The sequence below is a fragment of the Balaenoptera borealis genome (genome assembly GCF_965194805.1).
Source record: "Balaenoptera borealis genome assembly, chromosome: 8".
Classification (NCBI taxonomy): Eukaryota; Metazoa; Chordata; class Mammalia; order Artiodactyla; family Balaenopteridae; genus Balaenoptera; species Balaenoptera borealis.
Genome location: NC_138865.1, coordinates 23,597,053 through 23,620,827, shown reverse-complemented (window position 1 = coordinate 23,620,827; position 23,775 = coordinate 23,597,053). Strand labels below are relative to the sequence as shown.

Sequence of the window (23,775 nt, the reverse complement as noted above, 5' to 3'; positions counted from 1 at the left end):
TGTTGTGGGTCTCTATTGTAATATTCAGATTATTTTTGTGGATCCAGGAATGGCTGCTAGTGTTTACATCAGTCTGTCCTTATTTATCATCCTGAGTGCATCTTCTTGACCAGCTTTATCTGGAAATAGATGTGACAAGTTAAATCATTTGGCATACTGCCTTCCCAGTCTTCTCAGAATGTGTACCCTCTTCCCATCAGAAGAAACAGAGGCAGCTGGCTTCATTTCCAAAGAGGTGGTGTTTGGACACAAATTGGACTTCATTTCAGGCATCTGTGGGAGAAGGGATTTTTGCCTTTACTTTCCTCGAGGTCAATTTCCAGATCATGAGCGATGGTCCCACAAAGTATAAAGGCATCATATTTTTCGTGAAGTCTTTTTTTCTCAGGGAGATTGAAATAAGCATAGCAGATATGCTTTCAATGTGTGTTTACCTGAATCTGTGGAATAAAGATCTGGTTCTTTTTCCATCCAACCACTTGTTTTGCTATGAAAGACTCCTTGTATAGTTCAGAGGTCTATTATAAAGTGTAGGAAGCGTTGCCAATTGCAAAGTGGATCTAAGTTGGCAAAACAAACAGAAGGAGGAGGATGTCATATGATATGGTAAGTCAATGTCATTATTTATATCCTGCTTACAAAACCAAACCAGCAAGTTAACTTGGCTGCAGGTTCATTTGTCTGAGCAAACGGTCAACCAGGTGCCACCAATGGTCACCCTGCTCCTGTGCAGAGGAAAGGCTCCAATGAGTTGGATGAACACGTTCTGATAGGGTCTAATTCAACAATAGTTCAAAATTCCTGTGTAAATTTGACCACTATTAAAATTAATTACCTCAGATCCAAAATTATGCTTCAGACTACCGTGAATAACAGCTAAGTATTTTTCCATCATGCTGGTCACTTAAATTCCTTAGTCTGTCCCCTCGTGCTTGAAGGCTAAGATTACGTGTCATGTCAAAAGTTTCCTTTCTACTCATAGTTTTGAAATAATATGTTGTGGAATATTAGGGAAACAATGTGTCTTTGTTGGGGTCTTTTAAATAATATTTCTAGAAAGGGCAACCATTTAAAGTATTTTTTCAGAAGGGCAGTTTTGAGGTTCTTTTCAACCTGTCCCTTCTCTCCACTTCAAAAGATTTCTATTATTACACCTTAGCCATGCAAGACCATAAATTTATCATACTGACCACTAGCCTGTATGAACTATTCAGGCACATCATTTTTCTCTGTGCCCTAAGCCATGAAAATAAATGACACAGTGGCATGGGAACTGATGAACTCCTAAGCCTAACACAGTCTTCTGCATGTCCCTGTACCCTCATTTCATTTGATGGAAGAAACCCTGAGGGTGAATGGGAGTAGGTAATTACCAAAACTAATGCCAGACGCATTTAAGTAATTTTCCAGGAAAATGTTGAAATATAAAATGTCTAGTGAAAACATGATTAAGGGAGAAACACAATCTATGGATTTCAAGTTGCCATAGGAACACTCACAGCGCCCTTTAGTGAGCAGAGAGGCAGGTGATCTGTTAAGTCTTTTTTCCTAATTGAATATAAAACTGCATTAGTCATGCTGACTCACAGTTTGTTCCTTTTCTTGCTAGTTTTTGCATATTTTGTGATGTTCTTTTCCATAGGCTTTGAATCGGAGGTTTTTCCATGGCCCTTAGCGTTCTTTTCCCTGGATCTCTGGATGTATTTGATGTGTTAAGGGTTTGCAAACACCAGCATGGCTGTAGGTTTTTCCCAGACCCAAACTCTCAGGGCAGGAAAGGAGCAGGGATCTGGGCAGGAAAGGAGCAGGGGACCCCTCACTGAGTTCCATTCAGCATTGTTTTGATTTTTGAACCTTGCTCATGTATTAGCTATTAAAAAATAATAAAAAATAAACTCCACAAGACTGTTTCCTGCCCTTGTAATATGGCACGTTTGTGTGGATACTGATCATTTTATCAAATACATATTACAGAGGAAGTTATATGACATGACATTATAAATATAGTTGAATTAAGGCAGCTTGAACTCAGCCTTTTAGCCACTGAGCCATGGGCCTTTTATACTGTGGGAGCTTCTATACATTCATGGTGGGAGGTTATTTTGGGGAAGATAAAAGAAGTCAAGGTGTTTTTCTTCTGTTATAAATATTGTGGAGTGTGCATTGTTTTTTAAATCTCTTTGAAAAATATAGGTAATCAATGTAACAGAAATATGCCAGAATTTTCCAGCAGGCATTCATGTAGCTATGGTTACTGCTGGAATTGTTATATTAGATATCCCAAGGCACTGTGTCTTTTAGTGCTGGCCATTGAACAAGTTGCTGACACACTATTAGTCAATTTTTGTCAAAAATACTTATTTTCCATTATTTTGCATGATCAAAATAATGGTTTTGTGGGCTGCTTGTTCCTCAAATGTGTCTTTTACACATTTCTTTGATTATCAGAGGAAAAGACGCTCAGTGAGATGAGGAATATGCTTGTTAAAAACGTAAGTATATACGCGATAATCTTTCGCTTTCCTCTTACAGTAATGGAAAGACAAAAATAAAAGCCAAAAAGTTCTGTTTATAACTTTGAGTGTTATAATACAGAATTTAAAAAATTGACCCCCTGACAATGTTGACTATAGTAATGGTAATGCAAATTTCAATAAAGAGAATCCCTACTGTTAACATTTTAAGAATTCCACTCGCTGATTCCGACGTCAAAGAGATCTGATTGCTCCAAAAATAAAAACCTTAATTCAGATAAAAGATGCTTCTGATTTCCATATTTATGTTTAATGATTCCATTCTCATCACAGTCTCCTTTCTCCCTCCCAACCTCTCTTCTGCCCACCAGACACTGCGTGGACCTCAGTGCAACACAATGGCTCCCACTTGGTTAGTGTCAAAAGCTCGAATGGAGAAAGTCCCCATCCTGTGTTTTTCAAGTACACAGCCAGCATGGACCAGCTCCAGGCCATAATTGACGATGCGGACCACTGCCAACAGAAGCTGACTTTCCACTGCAAGAAGTCAAGGCTTTCAACTCCCCATGGTGAGTAATCAGAGTAATCAGACATTGTGGGCTGTTGTCCCCACAGGTCACAATGGCCTGCCAGAGATGCATGAGAATCTGTGCCCATAGTGCCCGGATCACATCTGAAGTGACAGGGATACCCTTCTTTGGAGCAAAGACCAAGGTCTTTGCTCAAAGCCAGGAATGATCTGAAGTTTCTCCCTAGACTCAGCTGGGCAACTGAGCAGTCAAAGCCTCCTACGGAGGCCCCTGGAATGCTCGGTGCTCATCTGCCATGAAGGGCAGGGACGTCTTAATTCTGTTTTATCTTGGGAAGGATCGCTAACAACAACATGGCTTAGTTATCTGGAGGTGATTATCCCATGAGATTCTTTTTCATAGACAATGCAATTAGTGTCTGGGCTAATTGTTAATTAGGGAACAATGTTGGTATCAATGGCTGTTTCACACAACGTTAAGTGCTAATAGTTTATTTCTCATATCTTTTCGTCTTTTGAAAATTCTTATTTTTAGTTTTATATTTTCTTCCTTTGAAAAATCCCATTTTGTTGGAATGTGCAACCTCACTGCCTTCATGAAACTGCTCGGTTTTCTGGAGGCCGACCTGCCCCTTCTCTGGTTAGGCATCTGGGGAGTGGAATGAGTAGGGGGCAGTAGGCAGGTCCTCTGAGTTCAAGCTCTTAGGACTTAGACAAGTCCCTGCCACTCAGCAGCTATGGGACTCAGGAAATCATTTTCTCTTTTTTGAGTCTTCAGAGCTAAGACACTGACCTTGCCAGAACTTAATTGCACCACGTCTATAAATGGCATGAAGTAAATGCTACTTATTTGCATCTCTCCAGTTTATTGAATTTATAGTTAGTGCTAGTGGGTTTAGTACTTACTGTTAGTTGATTGATGCCAAATAGATCACCGAGCTAAAATTGTATGTCCCCAGAAGAATGAGAAAGCTGCCTCCAGGAGAGTAAATTATTGTTATGGGTTGTCTAACCAGGGAAAACAAGGCAAAGACAGAGTAGTGTTGGAACCAACCACTAACAAAGTCATAAAACAAAACCACCCAGTGAGTCATGGAGCAAACTCATACAAACTAGCAGATGGTCTATTCCAGAACCCGGACACGACCCAGATCAGCAAAGGATTCCCGCCTGGAGGGCCAGTGTCTGCCTATTGATTTGCATGTGGTTGCTCAATTGTTAGCCCTTTGATATGTTAATAAATATATAAAACAGCAACAGCAGCAACAAAAACAAATATTTCAACAAGTATTTAATTGGGGCTAGGGGGGAAAGATGGAAAGAGAAAAGACTTATAAACTTAATAAACACCTGCTAAAAAAAACAAAATAAGGGACTTCATTAACTATACATGCTCAAGTTATTTGTATTTCTTATATGCTGCTACTGGAGGATTGTTAGTACAAACTTAATTTAAACAAATTCACTACAGACCTATATATTTCCAGAAGTGCTTAATTAAGGTTGAGTTGAGGCAGGCAAATAGTGTAGCCCAATACACCTTAAAATTGTTGCACTAATTTGCTCGGTATTATCAATAGACACAAATGGGTGTGCAGAGCTTTGATTCTACTCTTGTGCGGAAGGAGTGAAAACAGCAAAGCCTGGGTCCCTCATTAGAAGGTTGCAGTGTGAAAACAGTACAAGGGGACTGCAGTGTGGGGAACAAGTAGCTTAGGAATTTTCTAGGGTAGGTTGGGGAATGTCAGTCAAAATTCAGTTTTCTCTCAAGAATTTTCCACTGTTCGAATTCTCAGAAGTTATCAGGAGACTGAGGTGGTGGTAATCTTGAGAGGAGATATAGCAAGTCTGGGGCCTCAGTGCAGCAGCTCTTGTGTAGGTTTTGTTTTCCAACAGGGCCAGGGAGGGGCAGAGGGCCTAGGATCTTGCTAGGGTTCTGAAACATTTTTCCTTCAGCATCTTTAAGGTCTCTGTGTTACATATAGTTTCAGGGGATATGATTACAGGTGGCTAAAGTGGAAGTTGTATGACAGTAAGTGTTGACTCTAGGAAACCATTTGGTTACCATACTATGAATGCTTAAGGTCATTGAGGATTGTAGCTGTGGCTGGAGAGAAGGATAGTGAACTATGGGCTAAAATAATTGAGGAAGTGGAGCCGTGCACCCTGGTCATTGATATCTCTCCTATTCCTTTTCATTTCAGCCTCTAATTCTTCTTCATATTATGCCTAATTATTTCTTATGCAAATTCTTTAAGTTACTCAAAGGAATCTTGAATGGAGCCACATGCATTTTGTACCTTTAAAAACACTATGGTTTTCACTTTAGAGAGAAAAATGTAAACACACAGTAACACACTGGCATATAATGATTTCTCTGCTCTTCAAATTGATGAAAGAGGATGTTGAATAATTACATTTTTAAGATGGAATTTTGAAAAATATCTATTACCTACCTATAAAATAATACACTAAAAAGATATTCCACCCCCTAAAGATAAGTTTTCAACACATTAAAAAAAAAAGATGGTTGATATTGATTTCTTGGCACACATGGCACCCACTGGGCCTGCAGTGCGTGGTAATGAATGCAGTCCATGTGTTTACCAGCTGAGAGGTTGTCAGCAGAAGCAGAAGTCTCATTGAACAGGGAGCCGTAATGAGCAGTGGCGATTGTAAGTTAGGGAGAAGTTGTTTCAGATTCTTAGTAGGGGCGTAATGGGGACAATTTAAGAGATTGAAAGAGCACATGAAAATGGACGGGCATCTTTGCAGAATTGATGTCACTTCCGTTTCCCCTCCTGCCCTGATTCTCTGTTTACTAGGGACTCTTTCCCCTCCACCCTCCCGTGTGCGCCCTCCTCCCTGATCATCCTGCCCCAGGTGTACTGTAATCCCACACTGGGGCTTCAGCAGCATCTTTAGCATAAATGAGCAGTCCTGCAGAGCTGAGGCAGCCTCTGGCCCTGTCACTTAATTATACGTTGCACTGAGGAGGGGAATGTGCTGAAGAGCTGGGTGTAGTTGTCTCGGACCTGCTCAAGCGGAAGACACCTCAGGCATGAAGAAGGCTTATCAGTGCCATTTCTTCAGTTTCCAAACACAGAGCAACCCATTCAGTGTAAGAAGAAGCACGTCTCCAAGAAACTTTTAGGACATGCTAGGAAGTGCATGTCTTAAACACATGCCAGTGTTTTTAGCTAATAAATAAAGTGAAAGAAATCCATATTTTGCATAATAACAGTAAACGTTTTAATGGTATTTTAGGATCTCAGATTTTAGATTCAGTGTGTAAATTACTGTGGTTTTTATTTTGATGACAATTCTTTCTTGAATGTTATTTCCAAAGAAATTATGTAAGTGGAGTCCTCAAGAGAAGTTTGTAGATATCGTGCCTGAATGAGTTAGGGGCTACGTGCTCATTTTCTGATAAAAGAAAAAAATTTGGTGACAACGTAAGTTTTGACATTAAAATATATTTTTTTAAACAGTTGGGAGTCCTCTTAAAAATGATCCTATTGCAGAGTTAAAATATGCTTACTTCTAAAATAGTCTCTCTATGTTTTAAATAGAGGGAAGTAAAGGAACTATATTGGGGAGGCAGGTAGTGGGGGGCAAAGTAGGTGTCACCTTTCTCATACTTGTCTTTCAGATGGAACCCCAGTGAGCTGGTGGGTTGGAAGAACCAATGAAACACACACTTACTGGGGAGGTTCTCTGCCTGATGCTCAAAAATGTACTTGTGGATTAGAGGGGAACTGCATTGATTCTCAATATTACTGCAACTGTGATGCTGACCGGAATGAATGGTGATTTCCATATAATTTCCCTGTGCAAACTGTAATTTTTTTATTGCTTAAACTATGTACCTTAGGCAGACATTGGACACAACAGCATAATAAAGAGAGAAAAATTAAAGTATTCCCTAGCAAGTTAAAAGTATAAGCTTTGATGTGTATGATATCATTAATCTGAAGCCTAAAATATTAGGTAGCTATTTTTGTTTACTTGTGAGTAACTAATCATGTCCATTTTATTTTTCTAGTAAGACAAAATAGGAATTAATGTTTCCCATTCACTGAAAGTGAAATATCTGACTTCTTAAAGTTAAGTTAAACCAGTTAATAAGATGACCACCCCTTGGCTGACCCAGGGCTGTTTGCTGACCTTCCTAATTTCCAGTTTCGTTTTCTTAAATGGCCACACAGGGGAAACCAGACAAGGCCTTGAGTCCATGAAAGGGGATATACAGAATACAAAACTCTCCATGCAACTGGAGGTCTCAGAAGGCTGCAAACCCAAAGAAAATGTAGACAAGGACAGATCTTCCAGTAGGCACTCTGGGTAGAAAAAACTAGCTCCCTGAAAACTCATGTCTACAGACTTGTCCTCACACAGATTTGGAGCCCAAATTTATATAACTTGGATGGTCCTCAAATTAAGTTAACATAGCCACAGGTTGGCAGCACCACTGGCTCATCATAGGATTACATGAGATTCTCACTGGAGGCCTGCCCTCCCCCTTCACACAGACCTCAAAGGATTCCCACAGATAAAATGCCACCAAACATGAGCTCACAATCCAGGATTATACAACACCAGAGGACAGATGTGGGAGGCAGAAGAAACTGCAAAGTGTAGATGGGATGCCTAAAAGTCTCAGATCATGGATGCATTCAAAACATAAGATAAAATAAATATGTGAGCTGCTTGAAAAATCAAAACTGGAATTGAAACATGAGAAAGTGATCAGATCCTATTAACAAAGATGATTGTGATTTGCAAAAGAATATTAGCCAATGATAATATTTACCCAATTTAAGATTTGTTGGATCAGATATTAGATACAAGTGATCAGAAAATTGGCAAAATGGAAAATATGTGTAAATAAATGACAGAGAACAGATAGAACAGAGAGAAGCAAAATGGGATCGAGAAAAGCAGTGACATGGAGGAGTCATGTGGAGAAGATTGAAAATGTGTCTGATTAAAGTTTCAGAAGAGAAGATTTGAGATAATTAAGAAGAGGCAATATTCAAATAGCAGAAAAATGTCCAGATTTGAGAAAACATTAGAATACCAAGCAGGATAAATAAAAGTAGATCCATATCTAGACACACCATGGTGAAATCAAAGAACACCAAAGAGAATGTTAAAAGGAGCAGAGATGAAAGCAAGACTCTTAAAGGAAGGACAGCCAGCCAGCAGACCTCCCCTGAACAGCCCAGGACCCAGCCCACAGAGGGTGGGGCACACCCCTCACAGGGCGGAAGTGAAATAACTGTCAAACTCCCAGTGTTTACCCAGCTGATATTTTTAAAAGTGGAATAAAATTAAAATCCAGACAAACAGACACTGAAGAAATTTACCACTAGCAGACTCCACAAGAGGGAGTTTTAAGAATGGTTTTCAGAATGAAAGAAAGTGATCTTATAAGGAAGGTCCCAGAGGCAGGAGGAAATATTGAGGAAAAAAAATTGTAAACTCAGAGGTTAAAAACTAAAAGAAGAAAATACTAGACACTGATAACATGTAACTATATGTATGAATTTGAAACACGAGAAAGCAGTCAGATCCTGTTAACAGAGATGATTGTGGTTTACAAAAGAACTGAAAGAATGTTTAGAAATAAAAATATTATTGAAATTTAAAACTTGTTTTGTAAATATTTATTAGAATTAAATTGCTTAAAGTTTATGTCTTAAAATTTGTGTAGCCTCTAAAGAATAGAAACAAAGCATGTAATATTCAAATCAGTAGAGGGAAGAAAGAAAAAATGGGATTTTAAAAACTTAGTTAATACAAAAGAAGATAGAAAGTGAGACTTTAAAAAAAGAGAAAGCAACAAGTACAAGATAAAAACTGTGTGAGTAATCATGCACAATAAATGTGACAAAAATAACCATTTAAATCCAGATGTCATATTGAATTAAAAACAAATATATCTTGTTTGTAAACCTAGGCATATTGAAAGCAAAATGCCAAAAAAAAAAAAATTACCAGGCAAATATACGAAAAAGTAAGTAAAGTTTTAAGGTTTAATGTGGACAAAGGTCACTATTACTATAAGATATTGCTTAATTTCACTATAAAAAACCAACAATGCTAATAAACTTGTATGTTTCTAATAAAAATGACTCAGAATGTATACAGAAGAAAATTGACAAAACTGAATGAAGAAATTTACAAATCAACCATGATAAGAAGAGGTTTAAATGTACATCTGTTTGTAATTGGTAATCAAATGAACAAAAATTAGTAAGATAGAATATTTTCAAATGAAATTAACAACTTGATTTGTTGGGAACATAAAATTGTAGAATACATAATTTTCTCAAGCACGTGTACTGCGTTTTTGCAAACTGATTTTCCCAATATTCCATAAAGCAAAACTCAAAAAATTTTACAGTAGTTGTTATCCTATGGGCAGTTTCTCTGATTACAATGCAATTAGGTGAGAAATGAATAATAGAAAGATAAAAAAATATACATGAGGCAATTCAAAACCACAATTGGAAAGACTGGAAACAAGGAAATAAAGATACATTACTCATAGAAAATATGGTTGTCAACAAAGAAAACCTAAGAACATACAGAAATATTATTGAAATTAATGAGAGTTTGGTAAGGCTACTTACTGAACCTTAGAATAACTGGATTCTTATCAAAAATGTGTTACTATAAGAAAATATAAAAACCACTAGCAAAAGGAACAAAAGGGTATAGTACCTTGGAATATGCAAGACTTTTATAAAAAAGACATCATAAAACTTTATTATGAAAATACAACAAGACCTAAATAAGTGGAGACATCACACCACTGCCATGAATAGGAAAACTAAGCATCTCTCCTCCAAATAATTTTCTTGATTCCATTTAATTCCAAACAAATGCTAAACATTTGTTTATTTTGGGGGTAGTGACAAACTGGTTCTAAAATTTATTTGGAAAAGAATGGTACATGAATAGCTAAGACGATTCTGAAAATGGAAACAATGTGGGGAGACCAGCCCTACAAGACGTGAATAAGTCTTATGATGCCGCAGTAATTAATACAGTGTGAGTTTGCCAAAGGGATGAGCCAGTAGAACAGCTAACCCCAGAAGAGAGCCTGGGAGCTTTCAAAATGTGTAATTCTGGGTGATGAAAATTATGCTGTCGCCAGTCCCTCTTTCTCCCCAGCAATTATAAAACTTAAAGTTGACCCAGTGCTTCTCCCCTGCGCCTTTCCCAACAACTCAAAGTAGTCAAAGCTCCATTATACCTCAAAAAAGTCTACTGAAAAACAAACAAACAAACAAAAAACCCAGAAGAATTTCTAGAGCATTAGAAACTAAAACCAAAAAAGGTGGATTTGGAAGTTCTCTTACTGAATGTTTAAAACTGTTTGTGAGAAATTTTCATACCTAGATATTCATGCAATCTTTACAAATTTTGGAAAAAATTGAGAAGCAAGAAGAAAACAGATATAACTAAAAATTAGGCAGTTTTGAATGAGTCTGGTGAACATGGCATATAATATCTTGCATAAAGCATGGACAGTGGGAATGACCTGTACTAATAAAGAATTTTTAAATAAGAAGAGTTTAAAATTTTCTCAGATTCAGGAAGGTACTTTGCAAACAACAAAAGGACAAAAAGACTTTATGATGCTATCTGCCTTAATGCACACTACATGCATTATGATTTTTTTAAAGTTTTTTTCAGGGCTGTGAATGCATTGTCAATGTTAAAAACAGAATTAAAATGTAGCTTTTTGCGATATAGAAAGTGTAGCTTTTGAAAGGTTCCTTAAAATTCAGAGGTCCTCAATGAAGAACTTACGCACTTGCATTTTTCCTCTAAGATGTTCTACCAAAATAGCAATCACGGGAATTAAAATACTATTCGTCATGTTTACTGATATTTAATACCAGGAATTGATTTGGTGTGCTCTCCCTGTGTTTATAACAAAATAAGTTTCCAGACTGACCCCCTCCCCATAATCCAGTGGTACCTTCTAGCTTGTGAATACTGTTCCCAACAAAGTCAGGTGTTATGTGCTTGGGATGAAACCTGTGTACTTCTAACAGCAGGACTTGCAGGGGCTTCACCAGATAAAGCCATGTTGTTTAATTCAGTCTGATTTTTTGATGCAATCTGATTTTTAAAAATTGTTTCTTAAATGTTAGGGCTTTATTTCATATTTCTCATATCTTACCATATGCACTGCCAGTCACTTTGTTCAAATTTTTAAACAAAATAAAAATCTTAATAATTTTACATTTTCTAACTTAAAAGAATATTTTGATATTCTGCCTAGCAGAATTGGAATGATTAACTATTAAGTTAGGAAGATTTTTTTGCAGGAAAGCTGTCAGGTTGAACCGTGTGAAACAGCTGATTTTTTGACCTGCAAAAGTGGCAGTTTCAAATGTTTCAACTTGTACATACAGGAGTGAGTGGTGGCTTTGTAATTATTTGGAATTAAAACTTACTAGGTTCTACACAGAACAATAAATTAGACAAACTAGTATTTGTTCATAAATCAGAAGCATGTATGTAATTGAAGTATACAATGAAAAATATGAGCAGCTTCCAAGGTATAGAAAAATCTTCCTACTTTGTCCAGAGAGGACGGTGGTGGTACAGCCAACTTACCAGCCAGGTCCTCTGGCTCCTGTTCCAGTCCTATTGTATTAAACCATAGATATTAATATGTCCTCAAATAGTCACTGACATGATGATATTATTAGTATTGTTATTGTTATTATTTATAACATCCACTGGGGGGCATTGATGGTGGGTTTTATGTTCACATCCCCAACACACAGGGCCTGGCAAATAGAAGATGCATAATAAGTGTTTGTCGAATGAATGGATGGTGACAATCTTTGGCAAAGCACTTTCCCATGCATTAGCCCATTTATTAATTTTAAGAATATATTGTATCATATCTTCATCATGGTTTTGAATCAGTATTTTGTTTTGATTTTGTTTTTAAATTTACGGCTTCAACAAATAAGGAAATGCCTCATAACCACAGTAGGAATTTCTGAAACTTTAGTAAAAAAAAAAAGTCCAAGATTTGAAAACCTAAGTTTTGTCAGTCAGGTGGTTTTGCTTTTTGTCTTTTTTTTTTTCTTTTAATGAAGGAAGATTGCTCTTGCTTCTGTAAATTCTGCATTTAAGTATTACACAGTGGCTGAATTGGAAAGAGCAATGAGCTGCTAATTGCACTGAAATGTAATCTCATGCCTGTATCCATGACCATAATTTTGGACCTGCCTGCTTTCTTCTCTATGGTCACGTAGATGAACAAAAGTCTCTGGTCCTCAGAAGACCTCATTCAATATATCAGTATGTTTGTAAGTGTTCACATGAGATGTTTGATTTCCCTACTGTTAGGTATTTACAAATTTAGCTTAATACCCCTTGAACTGCAATCAAAGACTGTTACTTTTCTGTACATTATTCAGAATAATGTTAAGGTGGTTGTATTTGTTTTCTAGGACCAGCAACACAGTAGTCCTTTCCCATAAGAAGCACTTGCCGGTCACTCAGGTTGTGATGAGAGACACAGGGCGACCACATTCTGAAGTGGCTTATACATTGGGGCCTCTGCTCTGCTCGGGAGACAGTAAGTAGTGGCAAGGGGAACTGTCTTCATCCCTGCTAATACATTTCAATGTTTTAAGAGAAATCGAACTGCCTGGGTTCATAAAAACACTGTCTATACTGATAATCTGTACTTCATTAGGAATGTATTAACTTTATAAAATAAGTGTATATTGTTAAGGTAATTGAGAAAAAACATATTACCTCTGGATTATGTAGAGGTATCTTTTATATGACATTTACATGAGACTGTGCTGCAAAGATTCATGGAATCATCTGAAATATCATATCATTTGTTCAGCAAACATCTAATATGTACCTACTAAGTATAAGGCACTTTGCTGAATGCTGAGATGCCTGAAATTGGTAAGATAATGCGAAAATGAGAGGACAGAACCCATCAAGTGTATCTAGTCATTAATGCCTTCTGGCAATTCTGAATTTTTACACAGGAAGCCTCGATGATCCTAACTCCACTTACCCCTCCAACTGCATCTGGATTTCTTGCATATCCTTCATGCCCCCAAAATAACTGAAATAAAATATATGAGTTCTATCTTTAATTTTCATCCTTCTACTCTCTCTTGAATATCAGGCCTTCTCCTCCATCTCGTCCATTGCTCCCCAGAAACTGCTTTTTCCAGGTCACCAATGAGAACTCAACATTTCTAAATCCAATTCTTATTCTCTGATATCATCTGAGTTGACCTGTCAGCAACTTTGGATTCCTCCCATGATTCAAACTTCTTTAATTCACTTTCTTTACGTGGTGACCAGCATACCACAAAATTTTCCTACCCTCCTTTCCCCAACCTTCCTTCACCTCGCCAGCGGGATAACTTTGGGGTTCCCCAGGGCTCTATCCTCCACCCTCTCTCCTCTCTCCTCTCCATTGGTGATCTTCTCCCATCATCTCATGGCTTTAAATACCGACCGCATGGGCATCAATGACCTCCACACCTATACCTATACCCAGTTTTCCTGAACTCCCGACTCCTGCATCCAACTGGCTATTCTGACCTCTTCATTCCAATTGGCATTTCAAACCCAACTTGTCAAAAAAATGAGAAAAGAAAAAGAAAGCATTTCCACACCAACCTTCCTCAAATCAATGCATAGCAACTCCATTCTTTCTGTTGCTTCTTAGACTGAAAACATCACAGTCACTCATAACTTCTCTTTTCTGTCATAACCCACATCTAATTCATCAGCAAATCTTATTGGTTCTAACTGCAAAAGTGGATCCAGAATTTATCTCCATTACCTCCTGTACCTGGATTATTGCTGTGGCCCCGTAACTGGCCTACCTGCTACTGTCTCTGCCCACTTAGCTGATACTCCATACAAGAGCCAGAGGGAATAAAATCAGGTCATGTCAGCCCTCTGCCCCAAACTCTGTACTGGCACTCCTCTCAGAGGAGAGGCCAAAGTACATCGTCCACCAAGGCCACAGTGGCCATGTTGCCCTATGAGCCAGGCAGGACCACAGTGGGGCCTGTGGAACCACAACCCTCCCTGGGGCCCCATAGGAGGTGTTGCCATGTGAGGGAACCCTAGCATTTCTGAACCTTGCTATTGGAAAAAAAAAAGAGGGTCCTATTTCAGATAATAAAAATACTGAGATGCAGATAGTCAAAATATAGAAAGCCTATGAACGTGCCTTGACTCTATGATAGTATAGTTATTTTTCTCACTCATAACATAAATATGCAAACCACAGTTCTCTTTCTGGATAAGGTGAAGCAAGTACAACCCACCCCATCTCTCTCACTGAACTCACCCATAAAACCTGGACAGAATGCATGAAGCAGTTATCTCAGGACTCTGGAAAGCAAATAGCAGCAGGGAAGAGAAAGCAAAATTCACCATTTATTTTTTCCTCCAGTATCTCTCAGCCGCTGGGTCCCAGATGGAGAGAGTCCCAGGAGAAGTCCTCTAGTCCTGGTTGGAGGAGGGGACAGGGAACTCCTAACTGTGAGAGAGCACAGTAGTCTCATTTCTCCCCTTCTCTCTGTTTGCTGAGGTTCCAGTTCCCAGGCAGCCCCATGGCAATAGTGGTAGAAGCTGCCTCAGAAACATACAAGAGCCAGAACTCCGAGGAAAGGCATCTTCTGCTCTGGACAGGGGAGCCCTGACTCTATGACAGTGGCAGACTCATGTTACTTTTGTTTTCTTTCTCTGTTCACCCATCACTAGGCAATGGACATATGTACAGGTGCAGGAGTGAATAGGAAAGCACAATAAAGCAGGCTGAATAGAGCCCTAGTTTTCTGGTTGTATGATTGAAAAGGGAGCTGCAGGGAACTGGAAAGTATCTGGAAGAGCACAGAGAGGGAAGAGTTCAAGAGAGTGATGCCACAAGTTGTCTATGAAGTCCTGGGTTCAGCTCAGAGCTACACGTGCCTGGATCTGGTCCTAATTATAGACCAAAGTTGAGAACTGAAGAGGCTACCATCCAGGGCTCAGACTGGCCACTGAGTGGTGCAAAAGTGAGGCAGAGCTGAATAGTACTGCAAAAGCTTTGAAAACTGGACAGCCATAGGAGCCATGGACCATGCACGGAGGGCAGGTTGGAATGTGTGGCCAGATCCTAACCAGGACAGCTGCCTGCAAAATAAGAAAAATATCAACATGCACTTTGAATTTCAGCAAAGTCCAGAGTTTGTTAACATAATATTTTAAAGATCTAGGAAATAGTCCAAAATTACTTGGCATACAAAGAACCAGAAAAATCCAAGTTTGCATAAGCAAAGGTAATCAACAGATACCAGTGACACAGAGGTTAGAATTATCTGATAAAGACACTAAAACAGCTATTACACAAAAACTCTAACAAGTAATAATAAATGCTTTTGAAACAAATAGAAAAAGAGAAAGTTTCAGCAAAGACATAAAATATATAGAGGAGAGCTAAATGGAAACTTTAGAAATAAGAAGTACGGTGATGGAAATGAAAGATGCACTGGATGGGTTAAATAGCAGATTTGAGGTGAAACAGTCAATGACACTGAGGATAGATAAATAGAAAGTATCCAATCTGAACAAGAGAAAGAAAAAAGGTTGAAAAAAAATGAACAGGGCCTCAGGGACCTGTGGGTTAATAATAAAAGATATAACATTCATGTAATTGAATTTCCAGAAGAAGAGAGGAAAGAGTGCTGGTGCTGAAAAAATATTTGAAAAAATAATGGCTGAAAACTTTTTAAATTTGGCAAAAGAGAGACTTGAGAAGTTGAATGAACCTGAAACAGTATAAACTCAAAGAAATTCACATCTAGACATATCACAAACAAACTGCTGTGAAAACTAAAGACAATGAGAAATTTTTTGAAACCAGCTGGAGAGAATAATGATGCATTGCCTATAGCGAAACACCAATTCAAATGACAGTAAGTTTCTCATCAGAAATATAGAGGTCAGAAGGAAGTGGCAAAACATTTCTCAATTGCTGAAACTAAAGAATTGTCAGTCCAGAATTCTATGTTAAGCAAAAATATACTTCAGGAATGAAGGTAAAATTTTAAAAAATTTCAAATGAAAGAAAACTGAAAGCATTCATCGCCTGAAGACATCCTTTAAAAGAATTTCTAAAGGAAGTTTTTTTTAGATAGAAAGGAAATGATATCAGAAGGAAATTTTGAACTTTGGGAATAAAAAACTCAACATTAGAAATGGTAAATAACTGGGTAAATTTAACAGATTATTCTCCTATTGAGTTATTTTAAATGTATCTGAGCATTGAAAGCAAAAAATACAACATTATTTCACAGGGTCACAGGGCTTTAATTTTATGTAGATATAATACACATGGCAACAACAACATAAACAGGAGTAGGTAAAAGGACAAAATTGTTGTCAAGATTTTTACAAATCACTTGAAGTGGTTAAAACATAGATTCTAAGCATACTAAGAAAGGTAAGTATATATATTGTAATCCTTAAAAGAACCAATTAAGAAACTGCTATACAAATAGAATACTGAAAAATGTTTAAATAACCCAAAAGGAGACAGAAAAAGGAAAACAGAAGAACAAAAAAATAGAACAAATAGGAAAAAATAATAAAATGATAGAACTAACATATCAACATTTGTATTTAATGTAAGTGGTCTAAGTAAACCAATTAAAAGACAGATTGTTATGACTCAACTAAAGGCTGTCTGTAAGAGATTCAATTCAAATATAATGACATAATAAAAGAATATGATGGAGAAAGATATACTACACAAACATGAATATAAAGAAATCTGGAGTTTCTATATTAAAATTTTTGCTTGCAAGCAAAGAAAATTAATACATATAAAAAAGGACCAAGAAGACTGAAGAATCTTAAATGTGTATGCTAATAACTGAACTTCAAAATACATAAAGCAAAAACTGACAGGGTGGAAAGGTGAAATAGAGAAATTCATAATTATCATTAAAAAGTCCAATACTGCTCTCTCATTAACTTATGGAACTAATAGAGGGAAAATCAGCAAGGATATAGAAGACCTGAATGTCACCAGAAAACAAATGAATCTAATTGACATTTATAGAATACTCTACCAACAGTAGAATACACATTCTTTTCACATGCACATGAATCTTTAACCCAGATACAGCATATTTTGTGTCATAAAACAAACTTTAGCCAATATTAAACAATTTAAATCTTAAAAAATGCAAGATTTGACATAATTGAATTAAATTAGAAATAAATAAAAAAGATAGTGAGAAAGTCTCGAAACACTTAGAAATTAAACACCAAACTGTCAAATAATACCTGAGTCAAGGACAAGGTCTCAATAGATATGATAAAATATATTGAACTGAATGAAAATTAAAATACAGCATATCAAAATCGGTAGTATGCAGTTATAGCAGTGCTTAGAGGGATATGGATAGCAATAAATGCTTATATTATGAAAGAAAACAGATCTCAATTCAATAATGTAAGGCTTCACCAAAAAAAACAACAACTGGAAATAGAAGAGAAAAATAAACCTAAAGCAAGCAGAAAGAAGGAAATAATAAAGAATAGAAATCAATTAAATTAAAATCAGAGTATATAGAGATCTATAAAAACCAAAAAAAAAATGATTCTTTTAAAATATTAATAAAATTGATAAACCTCTAACAAAACTATCCAAAGAAAAGAGAAGATAAAAATTATCTATGTGAGAAATGAGAGTTGGGATAACACTACAGACCCCGCAGACATCAACAGTATAGTAAAACTACACTACAAACAACTCTACGTGTATTAATTCTACAACATAGATGAAGTGGACCAATTCCTTAAAAACCGCTAACAGCCAAAACTTTCTTAAGATAAACCAGACAACTGGGATAGACTTAATAGTATTAATGGAATTGAATTTGTAGTTAAAAACCTTCTGAAAAAGAAATCCAGACCAAGATTGTTTCACTGATGAATTCTACCAAAGAAATAATACCATATCTACACAATCTCTTTCAGAAAATAAAAGAGGAGGGGCTTCCTTGGTGGTGCAGTGGTTGAGAATCTGCCTGCCAATGCAGGGGACATGGGTTCGAGCCCTGGTCTGGGAAGATCCCACATACCGTGGAGCAACTAGGCCCGTGAGCCACAACTACTGAGCCTTCATGTCTGGAGTCTGTGCTCCGCAACAAGAGAGGCCGCAACAGTGAGAGGCCTGTGCACCGCGATGAAGAGTGGCCCCTGCTTGCCGCAACTAGAGAAAGCCCTCACACAGAAACGAAGACCCAACACAACAAAAATAAATAAATAAATAAATAAATTTATTTTTAAAAAAAGAAAATAAAAGGAAATTCTTTCCAACATTTTAAGGAGAGCATTGCTTTGATATCCAAACTAGACAAAGAAAGTGCAAAAAAATGATAAGTACTGATAATGTTATTACCAACATAGATGCAAAAATCCTCAACAAAACATTAACAAATAATCCAGGAATATTTTTTAAAATGCACCACCACCAACTGCAATTTATCCCATGATGCAAGGCTGATTCAGTATTTGGAAGATGATCAGTGTGATCTACCACGTTAACAGTCTAAGGAAGAAAAATCACTCCAGATGCTTTTTCTGTATCAATTAATATGAACATTATAATTTGAATTATTATGATAACAAATTCAACATGATAATTTACATCATAATAGCATTTATAATAAAATTCTTAGCAAACTAGGTATAAAAGGAAAATTCTTAAGCTTAATAGGACAGTATCTATACAAAACAGCTAACATCATAATAATCAGTGAAAAACTGAATGCTTTCCCCCTAAGGATGGGAACAAAATAAGGATATCCAATCTCACTATGTCTATTCAACAACTTTGATCATATGGGAAGCCCTAGCCATGGCAATAATGTAAGAAAGAAAAGTGCATACAGGCTGGAAAGCAAGAAAGAAAACTCTATTCACACGTATATACATACAATTGCCTACATAGAAAATCTCAAGGAATGTACCCCCTCCCCCCCCCCCCGGCAAAAACAAAAACAAAAACCCTACTAGGTCTTATAAGTGAGCTCAACAAGATCACAGGATACAAGGTCAACAGCAGACAAATGAGTCATATATGCTAGCAATGTATAAATGGAAACCAAAATTTATAAGACAAAGTCATTTTCAATAGCTCGAAAGAATATACTTAGGTAACAAAAACATGTGTAAGATCTGTAACTCATCAAAAAGTGACTAAATACTGAAGAAAGGAATCAAAGAATCTAACTAAAGGGAGAGATATACTGTGTTCATGGATTGGAAGACTCAATATAGGAAAGATGTCAGTTATCCCCAAGTTGAAAACACACTTCACCAAAGAGGATATAAGAGTGGCAAATAAGCACATGAAAAGATATTCAACATCATTACCTATTAGGGAAGGCAAATTAAAACCACAACGAGATACTACTACACACCAATTTGAATTGCTAAAATAAAAGAAATATATACTCACAATATCAAATGCTGGTGAAGATATGAAACAGCTGTATCTCTTATACATTGTTAATGGGAATTAAAAATGGTACAGCCACTCTGGAAAACTGTTTGGCAGTATCTTATAAAGTTAAACATATACTTACCATATGACCCAGGGATTATACCCCTGGGAATTTACCCTAGAAAAATGAAAACATATGTCCACACAAAAACCTTTACACAAATGTTTATAGCAGTTCTATGTGTAATTGACCAAATCTGGAAAGAACCCTAGTGTTCTTGAGTGTGGACAAATAAACTGTGGCAGATCCATATGATGGAATATTACAGAGCAGTAGAAAGGAATAGATATTGACATGCAACAGCTCGAATGAATCTCAAAGGCTTTATGTTGAATGAAAGAAGCCGATCTCAAAGGGTTGCATACTGCATGACTCTATTTATATGCTATTTGGAAAAGGCAAAGCTATAGGGACAGAGACTAGTTCATGATTGCCAGGGCTTAAGGGTGGTTGGAGGTTGTGACTTAAGGAAATAGCAAGAGGGAGGTTTTTAGGGTGATGGAACTGTCTTTTATTCTGATTTTAATGATGGCTATGCAAATCCATGAATGTATTAAACGTTATATAACTGTATGTCCCTAAAAAGTCAATTTTACTTGATGATAATTCAAAAAATAATATTGTTTTTAAAAACACACGGGTGTCATTTCCAAAGTGATTGTCCCTCCACTCAGTTGCAACCATGTCCAGGTTCTTAATCCTCAAAAGAATCACTGTTTGGACATTCATGTCATGGCTACATGTTCAGAAGAACCACAAAATGAAGGCTTTTAAAGATAAATAATGCACTGAATGGTAAAAATCCTAGAAATATAAAAAGTAATTGTTGTTTGTTTTGTTTCATTGCTATTTTCACTGTCTTTTTTTTTCTTTTTGTAAACAGATTCATTTTGGAATTCAGCTTCCTTCAATACTGAGACTTCATACCTTCATTTCCCTACGTTCCGAGGAGAGCTTAGCGCTGATGTGTCTTTCTTTTTTAAGACCACAGCTTTTTCGGGGGTGTTTGTAGAGAACCTGGGGATCACAGACTTCATCAGGCTAGAGCTGCGAGGTGAGTTGCCCACCCTGGGCAAAGCCATGGGGTACTCAGTTATTAACAATAACCTCGTTAGTAACGTAATTTCTGATGTATTGCCATGCTTCCTTTGTCAGTTGTATTTCTTGATTAAATGCTAAAACGCTATGATTTTAAATAATTATTTTTAATAGAAAGTAAAACAGTGATTCACGTAACATACAACAGTCCATACAATTCCTTGTTGTCTTAATTCTATGTACAATCAAGATATTAAACCAAACTGGTCAAATAACTGCTGACTAAATCACAAAATTATGTGATTTAATTGACTAGTCATCTTGTTTATGTATGTAGGCAAAGCTTAATTTCTTACTATGTGAATTTCACATAGTGCTTTTAAAACTATATTAAGATTTAAACCACCTTTAAATAAACTCACTTATACCTATGAAGTCAGATAAAATGTTAGTTTTATTTCTATAGGTAAATATCTCTATTGCTTAGGGCTTAGCAAGATGAATAGTAGGTGGATGGAGTTAGAGTCTGTCATACAGAGTGAAGTAAGTCAGAAAGAGAAAAACAAATACAGTATACTAACACATATATATGGAATCTAAGGAAAAAAAAAAAAAAAGTCATGAAGAACCTAGTGGCAAGACGGGAATAAAGACACAGACCTACTAGAGAATGGACTTGAGGATATGGGGAGGGGGAGGGGTAAGATGTGACAGGGTGAGAGAGTGGCATGGACGTATATACACTACCAAATGTAAAATAGATAGCTAGTGGGAAGCAGCCGCATAGCACAGGGAGATCAGCTCGGTGCTTTGTGACCACCTAGAGGGGTGGGATAGGGAGGGTGGGAGGGAGGGAGACGCAAGAGGGAAGAGATATGGGAACATATGTATATGTATAACTGATTCACTTTGTTATGAAGCAGAAACTAACACACCATTGTAAAGTAATTATACTCCAATAAAGATGCTAAAAAAAAAAAAGATAAATATGTGAGGTGATGGATGCATTTACTATATGGGGGAATCCTTTCACAGTGTATACATATAACAAATCACCATGATGTACACTTTAAATATCTTACAATTTTATATGTTAATTATACCTCAGTATAGCTGAAATTTAAAAAAAAAAATTCTCTAAAAAAAAAAAAAAGATGAATAGTAAACTCTAAGAAGAAATATGTTAAAGTCAGCTTTGCTTTTTGCTTTTGCTTTTGCTTTTTTTTTACCAACTCAGAGTGACATTTGTCTGCATCAATATCATGGTCTTCTTTCATAAGGAGGATGTCATGTCTACTCAAGACCAAATTTTCTCCCCTGTGAATGAACTTGACCAACTCTCATATCTTTATTTCCAGCCCCTGCAGAAGTGACCTTTTCCTTTGATGTGGGGAATGGGCCTTGTGAGGTCACGGTGCAGTCCCCCACTCCCTTTAACGACAATAGATGGCACCATGTGAAGGCAGAACGGAACGTTAAAGAAGCATCCCTTCAAGTGGATCAGCTCCCTAGGGAGACCCAAACTGCCCCAGCTGATGGGCACGCCCGCTTGCAGCTCAACAGCCAGCTCTTCGTGGGTGAGTGCTGCTAGCGGCTTGTAACTGAGCTGTACTGTGAGTGCAGAGGTGGACCGAGAGAAAATCACAGCTACAACAGTAGTGATAATAGCAATTGCCACAACGACTACTATCAGCCCTGGTGGGAGGCAGAGATATTGAATAAAATCCTCTGAACTGAGAAGGAACTTTGGGACTGAAAATCGAAGCAGGCAACTCCATAAAGTGCAATTATGAAGTTTATTGTGGGTAACTTACATCCAGGGGACGATGAGCCAGAGACATTCACAGCTGCACTTCGTGCCATGGAAAAGGCTCCTGGGGGATTTAAAGGGGCCAAAACTAAAAATAGAATCTGACTACCAAGTGAGAAGCACCCATGGTCAGGAATCGGGATTTTTTTCCTCCCCAAGGGGGTCTCATGACCACATGCATCAGCAAAAGGCACTCTTCCAGTTTTCCTATCAGGTGAAGGCAAGGGTAAAGGTTGATAAGGAACTTATCTGGCTGGGATGCATTCCTTGTGAGTAAGCTAAAGCTCAGTCACCCAGAAAGAGGAGGGGGTGGGACTGCGGGCCTCAAATGGAGCTGACAAAAGGGAGTCAGTGTGGTTCAGCCACACAGACACTATGCACCAAGAGCTCATGTAATATAAATATCTCTGCTATAGATTATTGTACCCAATTTGCAGATGAGATCATGGAGGCTCAGAGACATCAAGGGACTTAACCATAGAAACCCAAATGGAAGGAAAATCCAAACTCATGTTGGACTGATTCCCAAGCTTGCACACAATATCATAGACGATTTATGTTTGTTTCAATTACTTCTTATCCATACTATTTATAAAACAATTAGCCATTTTTATCCATTTCTCTCACTTCACTTCTCAGTATAGTTAGAGAACCAGTCCTGTAATTGGGATAAAATCCTCCAGAGTCCCCTGAGAAACAGGCCATAGGAGCCCAGGTAGGCTGAGGCCGCCTCCTGTGACTGGGCACAGCAGGGCTTTCCCCAGCCCAGCACCTGGTTCTTCTCAGTCCTGCACCCCCTCTGCTCCTCTCTTATTGCAAATGCCTTGTTTAGACCCAGAGCTGGCTCATTATTCTGCTGTCCATTCTTTAAAGATTAAAGCTCTGGGTAGTGGGAGTCTTCCCTCTAACTTACCTGCTTATTCTTTATTATTGTTTGTTTTTCCCAAAGGGAGAAACAAGTTTTGCTACATTACTTTTTAGATAACTCTATTCTAATTTGGAAACTAAGCAGATTAACGAAGTAGCTCTTACTTGGTCTTTCCTCACATTTTAAAGTAAATAAGGACACAGTCCAATTAAAACTTGATATAAATCACAAATTAGCACACAGTCTGCTTTGCCAGGTGATACCTACTGCCGTGTCCAGGAACTAATGCTATTCAGTGAATTTAAGTGTGTGTGTGTGTGTGTGTGTATACAGCCCATGGCACCATAAAACAGCTTCAAGCACAGTTAGTTCTTACTGAGTTGAGGCTTCATTTTAAATTATCAAACTGCAAATCAAATTAAACAACTCTATTTTCTGATTTATAATCCCGAGGATTAATTAGCAGA

At 37.3% G+C, this 23,775-nt stretch overlaps 1 protein-coding gene across 12 annotated transcripts in view; it reads left to right on the top strand.

The window, feature by feature from the left end:
- LOC309633719 (contactin-associated protein-like 3) overlaps positions 1 to 23,775 on the top strand; it is a 257,758-nt gene that overhangs the window by 208,981 nt on the left and 25,002 nt on the right. For all 12 annotated transcript variants that reach the window (XM_082402932.1, XM_082402942.1, XM_082402940.1 and 9 more), the window contains 5 exons: positions 2,846 to 3,043; positions 6,656 to 6,812; positions 12,495 to 12,622; positions 20,476 to 20,646; positions 21,989 to 22,207. In XM_082402932.1, coding sequence (XP_082259058.1) covers positions 2,846 to 3,043; positions 6,656 to 6,812; positions 12,495 to 12,622; positions 20,476 to 20,646; positions 21,989 to 22,207 — 873 coding nt within the window. The remainder of the gene's footprint in view (positions 1 to 2,845; positions 3,044 to 6,655; positions 6,813 to 12,494; positions 12,623 to 20,475; positions 20,647 to 21,988; positions 22,208 to 23,775) is intronic.